Source organism: Colobus angolensis, unplaced genomic scaffold (assembly GCF_000951035.1).
Source record: "Colobus angolensis palliatus isolate OR3802 unplaced genomic scaffold, Cang.pa_1.0 Scaffold171, whole genome shotgun sequence".
In the NCBI taxonomy this organism is placed as follows: Eukaryota; Metazoa; Chordata; class Mammalia; order Primates; family Cercopithecidae; genus Colobus; species Colobus angolensis.
Genome location: NW_012114833.1, coordinates 1647261 through 1654934, shown reverse-complemented (window position 1 = coordinate 1654934; position 7674 = coordinate 1647261). Strand labels below are relative to the sequence as shown.

The following is a 7674-nucleotide window of genomic DNA, read 5'->3' as shown; positions in this document are numbered from 1 at the left end:
CCCAGAGCTGGAGGGCAGACACGTCAGATGCCTGGCAGGTCCTGGACCAGCTGTACTTTCTCCCATTATCCCTGCACCAGGGGTGCTGGGACCTCCTGCGTGTGCTAATGGCTGGAGCCAGTTGCCCAGCCTGGACCATCTGGGCATTTGACCAATCTCCCCACCTCCTCCATGAGCCCAGTGGCTGCCCACGTCAACGCCTAGCAGGCCTCTGGTGCCTCCCTCACATCCCTGTCTAGGAGGGAAGTTTCCAGGCAGCCACTGAAGGCCAGACAGGGTCCTGGCTCTGCATGCTCCCGAGAGCTTCAGAGGCTGTCCTAGGTCACACACAGGGGACCCAGGCTAGCTGACCTCACACCTTGCTCTCCCGCCTGGCCCAGGGAGCAGTGAGATCGCTGTCGGGATTAAGATTAGGAACAGCAAAAGCGATTAGAGTTTGTCCTCCTTTTCCTGGGGTACATCTGGGCAAAGGTTTCCAGGTCAGAGACGCTCAATGTCTGTCCCATGGGGCACCGGTGACCAGCAGCAACCCCCGCTCAGACCTCACATGGCACGGCCCCTGACTTGGTTTCCCCTGGGTGGGCAACCCTTACAGCCTTCTTCCGCAGGCCGGACTTCTCAGTAGGGAGAGTCCCTGGTGGGCAAGCAGGGCCTGGACTCCCCAGGTGGGGCTGCCCCAGAGTAGAGACCTCCCTTGTCTGTCGAGCTTTGTGGTTCTCACTCTGCTTGGGGGCAACTCAACAGGCTCCCTGCCCTCCCCATGGAGACAGGACCACACTGCCCAGGGGCCCTGCATCTCAGAGCACCCACACCCCCAACACCCCTCTCACCAGAACCCTCTGTGCAGCACTTGGGGGTAGGCAGAAGGGGCAGGGCTGGGAGACTGGAACTCTGTCCCCACGCTGAGGACAATCAGCCTAACAGGTCACAGAATCAGGGACGCTGTAGAAGCCCAGGAGGGCGACAGGAGATTACAGGCCTGTCCCAGGGTGGTCAGTGGGGTAGCACCCATGCAGGGCCCAGGCACCACCTCCAGCTCCCACTAGGACCCCTCACTCCCCTCCCCTTAAACAATGCAGGACACAAATGTGTGGGAAGGGGCTTCAGGTCAGCCCGTCTCTCCTCCTGCTCACAGCTGAGCACGAGTCCCCTGGCCCCAGGTAGAGTTGTCACAGAGCCTCAGAGAAATGAGACCACATTCACGCCTGGGCTGGGTCAGCCAGGCCTTCCCTGGGCCCCTGGGAACCTCCCCCTGCCAGCCCCTCTGCTGGGCCCCAAGCCTAATCCAGCTTATGGAGCACACAGCACACAGCCCAGCTCAGCATTCTGAGAACAGCAGGGCCACGCCAGGCGCCTGCCTCTCCCCACAGCACAGCCAGGATGGGGCCTGGAGAAGGCTGGCAGCAGCAGAGGAGACCCTGGGAGTCGGGGATGGACACCAGGTGGGTGCATCTGGGCTGGAGGAGGTGGACAGGCTCTCTGCATCCACAGGGTGATCAGGGCAGCTCATCTGCTGTGGTGGCAAAGGCCTTGGGTGCAGACACATGAGGCCTTTGGTATTAGCCCACAACAGCTTTCACCCTGCCCTGCTTTTAGGTGACTGTGACACTCTGCGACCTGCATGTGCCCAGCCTAGGCACATGTACCCAAATGAGGCCCAGCTGTCCCGGGGACTTCCTATCTCCCTGCTGCACGATGCCAGCCGGCCCTTTGGTAGCCTTGAGGGGGACCGAAGTCACTCACAGCCAAGTTATTAGCCAACAACCCTGACTGTGTGAACAAAGTCCTCAGCTGGGGCTAAGGGTGCTGGGAGGCCACCCCTTCTCTCTGAGGCTAGGGCTGGGCTCTGTTGCTTCGACAGGGTTATTCCCAGGCAGCCTTGTTAGTATCTCCCAGGAACCTAACTCCACACCAGGAAGGCTCTGGGGTCCTACAACATCCCTGCCTCAAGGGGGTCCCAGACAGCAATCAAGACTTAGCTTTACAAAGTAAACCGTAACAGCACTGGTTCCGTGTCCTGGGAGACGTGCAGGTGAGATGCTCAGGGACTTGGATCCTGGCCCTACACATACCTCCTTGTGGCCTTGGGCGAGTCCCTCAGTCACCCTGAGCCTTCATTTCCTCCTCGGTCATGCACACTATATTTAAAAAAAAATCTACTTCAGTGCTTGTAAGAATGCCTGCAATGGCCTGCCTCACAGTGGGCCTGAGGCAGGGCTGGCACCAGAGTCAGCAGGTGGGTTTGGATTTGAGCCAGGGAAAAGCAAGAAGACCTGGTGGGCCACACTCAGGTCTCTGGGAAGGTATGGAGCCCCAGGAGATGAGGCTGGAGAGGATTGGAAACCATGTCTATGAGAGGCTGTCAGCTGCCTGGATCTGTGGAAAAAACAACAAATCCTCCATTTTCCCCTGAAGGAGAAAATAGTCATTTCTAAAGTATTGGAGCCCCTGTGAACAGCAAAGGTAGGAGGTAGGGGGCCTAATTCATCTTTGTTCTCTTGTCATCTTTCCCTCTTTGCTTTTGCTGCTGGGAAGCCCAGGCACCCTCAGATGTGAGTTTGTGGGAATTCTTACCATGACCTTTGGCTACTCTTTTAAACTGCTGTTGTATGGCTCTTTTGTAAGTCTTGCTGTAAATGACATGAGGTATATGAAAACAAAGCACCCAACTATGTGAGAACTCGTGGACGGAGAGGATGATTCTGGGGGCTGTAGAAGATTGGCAGGAAGCGATGGTGCAGGGATGAGGGAGGGTGGGTGCAGAGGCCTTGTGCACCCAGACAGGTAAGAACTCAGAAAACCATGAAGCACCCATTCCCTCTCACCATGCACAGCACAGCCCTGGCCTCTGCACCCCTGCTCGCATCAGGCAGGCACGGGGATCGTGCCTTGTGTGGAGGTGGCCCTGGGGCCAGACAGACCTGGGATCCCATCCTGTTCACCCTGTGCTGACCTAATTAGCCCCTTCTCCCTGGCCCTCAGTCTCAGGATGCAGGGGACTTCCCTGAAGTGGCACCCAGGGAGATGAGGGTGCCCTTCCTGACTTGCACTCTGTACCTGCCATGAGACCAGCTTGACAGAGCCTGGAGACCTGCATGGGCCAGGGTCACAGCCGACCAGTGGCACAGGGGCAGCAGGGCAGCAGTGTCAGGGAGCCATGAACAGATGGCTGGAACCAAGACTAACTTGACTAAGCTTAGGGCAGTGTGGGGAGGAAGGTCTCGTGGGAGCTGCAGCCAGGTAGGAGGTACAGCGAGCTCTCAGTTCAGGACCTGGGTTCTGGATCTGGCTCTGCCACCTCCTTGCTGGGTGCCCTCAGAGCCAGCTTTGCTGTCTTGGGATGGGGTGGGAGTCTCTGTCTACCTACCTCACAGGGCTTCTGTAAGGGTCTGGAACATTCCTGAGGCACCCAGAGGGATACTGTGCCCCCGCCTCCACCACCGCCCTCACATCCACTGGCAGAAAACAAAGAGGTGCCGTCTGGTCTGGCTGCTGGGATGCACTGCCTCTGAGTCTGTTTTCAGGGTCCTCGCTCTAAGGCCTACAGCAGTGAGAGAGGGACAGGGCTGTGGGTGAAGCAGGAAGGCCACTGTAGGACCCCAGGTGGTGAGAGGCTCAGCTCCCAGTCACAAGCCAGGGAGCAGTGGAGTCAGGCCTGGAGCCAGGTCTCCCAGGACCCACCCAGACCCACTATGGGGTCAACAAATTGCATGATGGACAGTGACTGCAGCCCCACACCCAAGGGACAGCCTTATAGACCCATAAACTCAAAATAGCCCAGACCTTCAACATCCTGGACTCAGTCTCACACATCATCAGGATGAGGCGCATGAGGTAAGGAGGTTTCTTTCCTTCCTCGAGGAGACCTTTCCCCCTGCCTCAACCTGCAGGGAGGAGACCTTCATCTATCCAATGGGAGTGATTGCATTCCTCCTACCTGGAGAATTTTGCTGGGTGAGCGGAGACAGGGCAGCTTGTGGGCACAGCATCTGTCGGGCATCACTGTCTGTCTCACAGAGAGGACATGGGCTCAGAGGGGCCAAGGGGCTTCTGCTGGAACCCAGGTTTTCCAACTCCTGATAGTGCGCCCCTGGCCACCACACTCTGCTGGCTTCCTTGGGCAGGCCATGCCGCATCTCCAGGCCCCATTTCCACATCCCTGCGATGAGGAGGCACGCCTTGCCCTGCCCACCCTGCGTGGCGCTGTGAGGGAGATGGGGAAGGGAAGGTGCTCAGAGGAGGGCTTGTTCAAGGAGTGGCGTCCCTGGGGCAGGCTGTGCAGCCAGCGCTCTGGAGCAGGGGCGGGCTGGGCTGGGGACCCTTTCCACCAAGCCAGGCTGGCCACCAGAGCTCGGGCTCTCCCTGTGGGGCAGGCGAGCCTGCTGAGCTCCCAGGTAGGGTGTCCCAATGCAGAGCCTTGGGGAGCCTCCCACCCTTGGAGGTGCTGGTCCATCCCTCCTCTCCAGGCCACCTCAGGACACCCCCAGCTCGCTCACACTGCTGTCAGTCCCACCCCCCTGGTAGGTGTCACGCGGCAGCAAATATCTGGGAGCAGCTGCTGATTCAGGGCCATTTCTAGCACAGTCGCTGGAGAGACCAACCCAGTGGGCAGGCGTCTGAGTGAGCATGACTCAGGCCGTTTCCTGGGGGAGCGATGCTGCAGAGGTCTGAGGAGTGGTGGGAGTTAGCGGTCGTGGGCCTGGGCACCAGGTGCCAGGGCAGATGCGGGAGGTGATCCACAAGACATGTCTGTTGAGTGCCCCTTCGCCCCACCTGCCACATCAGCTCCTGATATTTCCTCAACAGCTGCCTTGTCTCTGTGTCACAGGTGAGGACTGGTGTGCCCATCTTCCTCCTTTGGGGTGGGACAGCCTGCAATGTGCATGGAGCTCAGTGGGTGCTCCAGGTCAGCTGGGGCAATTGGGTGGGGAGGGAGTGCTGGGGAGTGGCAGCTGGGGCCACTGATGCAGCTGTGGGCCAAGGAAACGTCCCTTCCTACTGGGTTAAAGAATGTGTCCAGAAAGGGCAAATCCAGAGGTTCCTAGATTGGATCTCACTGGCCTCCACGGACAGCTGAAGCCTGAGCCATCCTCTCCACTGTAATGACAGGGCAGAATGACCCACCCCTGCTTCAAAACTGTGGTGCAACCACCCATGGACCTGGGAAGCTGAAAAGAATCTGGATGTCTTAGTAGGCCACAAGCTTGAAGGGAAAACCTTAAAAGCAGTTATGTGATTCAGACTCTGAGGTAGCTTGGTAGAAAGTGCCAATCCCAGTTCTGCCAGACAAGACCAATTACCTCTCTGAGCTGGGGAGGATAGCAGAACGTGGCTTTCCTTCCTTCTGTGCCACGGCCAGGGACCGGCCCAGTGGTAGACAAGGGCCAGTGACAAACCTGAGGCCTAACACTGCAGGGAATATGTGGCTGCAGAGAGCTCAGCCCCTGCCATGATGAGCAACAGCAGCCACCTCAGCTCCAGGTGAGCTGCTGCTGGGGAGGCAGCGTGCAGACCCGTGGCACCTGGGTTTGCTGCTCCCCAAGTGGCATCCTGACCATGGGAGGCCAACCAGGGTGACTGCTGGTTGCTGGGTGGGCTCTGAGAAGGCTACGGTTCCCATATCCCCATGGAGGCCAAAGCGGGCAGTAAGCATGTTTGTTACCATCGCAGCAGAGGGGAAAGCCAGACGGCCCCCAGGGCCTTCTTCACTGCAGGTGTCAGCAGAAGCAGACTCTGCAAAATATTTGAAAAGATTTATTCTGAGCCAAATATGAGTGACCACGGCCATGACATAGCTCTTGGAAGGCCCTGAGAACATGTGCCCAAGGTGGTCGGGGTGCAGCTTGGTTTTATACATTTTAGGGAGGCATGAGGCAGCAATCAAATACATTTAAGAAATACATTGGTTTGGTTCAGAAAGGCAGGACAACTCAAAAGCAAGGTGGGGAGGGGCCTTCCGGGCTATGGGTTAATTTAAACATTTTCTGGTTGGCACTTGGCTGAGTCGTCTAAAGACCTGGGATCAATAGAAGGGAAATGTTCAGGTTAAGATAAAAGATTGTGGAGACCAAGGTTCTTTTTAAGTCTTACAGTGGCTCCCCTTAGAGACAACAGATGACAGATGTTTCCTAATCAGACCTTCAAAAAGGTGCCAAAACTCAGTCTCTTCAAGATTGGCAGGGCCTGGAAGAAAACGATCTAACTATGTGAATAGGGATTCTTTACAGATACACATTTTCCCGCACAAAGGACAGCTTTGCAGGACCACTTCAAAATATGGCCAAGAAGCATGTTTTGGGATAAAATACTTTGTCTTCCTTGACTTGTAATGTTATGCCAGTCAGGTTGGAAAGTAAGTCACGATATATAGGGTTAAATAAAACCCATCTGGTGAGAATTTATGGTTTTTAGGGCATGACTCCCCAGACGCCTTACATAGGAATTTGGGCAAGATAAAAAATATCAGAGCTTAGTCCTCACAGGGAATGGCGGGGGGTGGGGGGAGCAGATGTGTTATAGGAAAAGGGTCCTGATCCAGACCCCACAAGAGGGTTCTTGGATCTCGCACAAGAAAGAATTCAGGGCGAGTCTGCAGTGCAAAGTGAGAGCAAGTTTATTAAGAAAGTAAAGGAACAAAAGAATGGCTACTCCATAGACACAGCAGCCCCCAGGGCTGCTTGTTGCCTATTTTTATGGTTATTTCTTGATGATGTGCTAAACAAGGGGTAGAGTATTCATGCCCCCCTTTTTAGACCATGGAGGGTAACTTCCTGATGTTGCCATGGCATTTGTAAACTGTCATGGCGCTGGTGGGAGTGTAGCAGTGAGGACAACCAGAGGCCACTCTCGTTGCCATTTTGGTTTTGATGGGTTTTGGCTGGCTCCTTCACTGCAACCTGTTTTAGCAGGAAAGTCCTTATGACCTGTATTTTGTATCTCATCCTGTGACTTAGAATGCCTTAGTGTCTGGGAATGCAGCCCAGTAGGTTTCACCCTCATCTTACCCAGCTCCTGTTGAAGATGGAGTTGCTCTGGTTCACATGCCTCTGACAGATGGGCCCCTGCCAGAGGCCAGGGTCTCATACTGCCACCCTTCCCTCCCCAGGCCTGCAGGGACTTCCTGGAACTAGCAGAGATACACAGCCGGAAATGGCAGCGGGCACTGCAGTATGAGCAGGAGCAGCGCGTGCACTTGGAGGAAACCATTGAGCAGCTGGCCAAGCAGCACAACAGCCTCGAGCGGGCCTTCCGCAGCGCCCCCGGCCGGCCGGCCAACCCCTCTAAGAGCTTCATTGAGGGTGAGTGCCCGGGCGGCCAGGGCACGACTGTCCCATGACCTTCTGCCAGCTGGCTCTGCATACACAACTTCTGCTCCCCCACATGCATATCCCTGGCTGTGTCCACATGTGGGCTGGGCTTGGCCAACTCTGGACTGCCTTTTTGTGCTTTGTATCTCCCGTGCCCATCACCCACTGGCAACAGTTTCTCTGTACCTAGGTTCCCATTCTCAAGAGTTAAGTTTAATAAGCCCAGCTGTCCCTTGTGTGGCAGGGGTATCCTGGTGCCAGGTGGCCACCCACTAGCCTTGGGTGGGGGGTCATGGGGATCGTGGACAGGGGTCCAACAGAAAGGGAAGCTGGGCCACAGAAAGACTGACCCGCATGCTGAGAGATC

The 7674-nt window shown here is 56.4% G+C and overlaps 1 protein-coding gene across 1 annotated transcript in view; it reads left to right on the top strand.

Annotated features, from left to right (window-relative positions):
• OSBP2 (oxysterol binding protein 2) overlaps positions 1-7674 on the top strand; it is a 296306-nt gene that overhangs the window by 270033 nt on the left and 18599 nt on the right. Inside the window, exon 4 of the mRNA XM_011938353.1 lies at positions 7106-7298. Within this exon, the coding sequence (XP_011793743.1) occupies positions 7106-7298 (193 nt within the window). The remainder of the gene's footprint in view (positions 1-7105; positions 7299-7674) is intronic.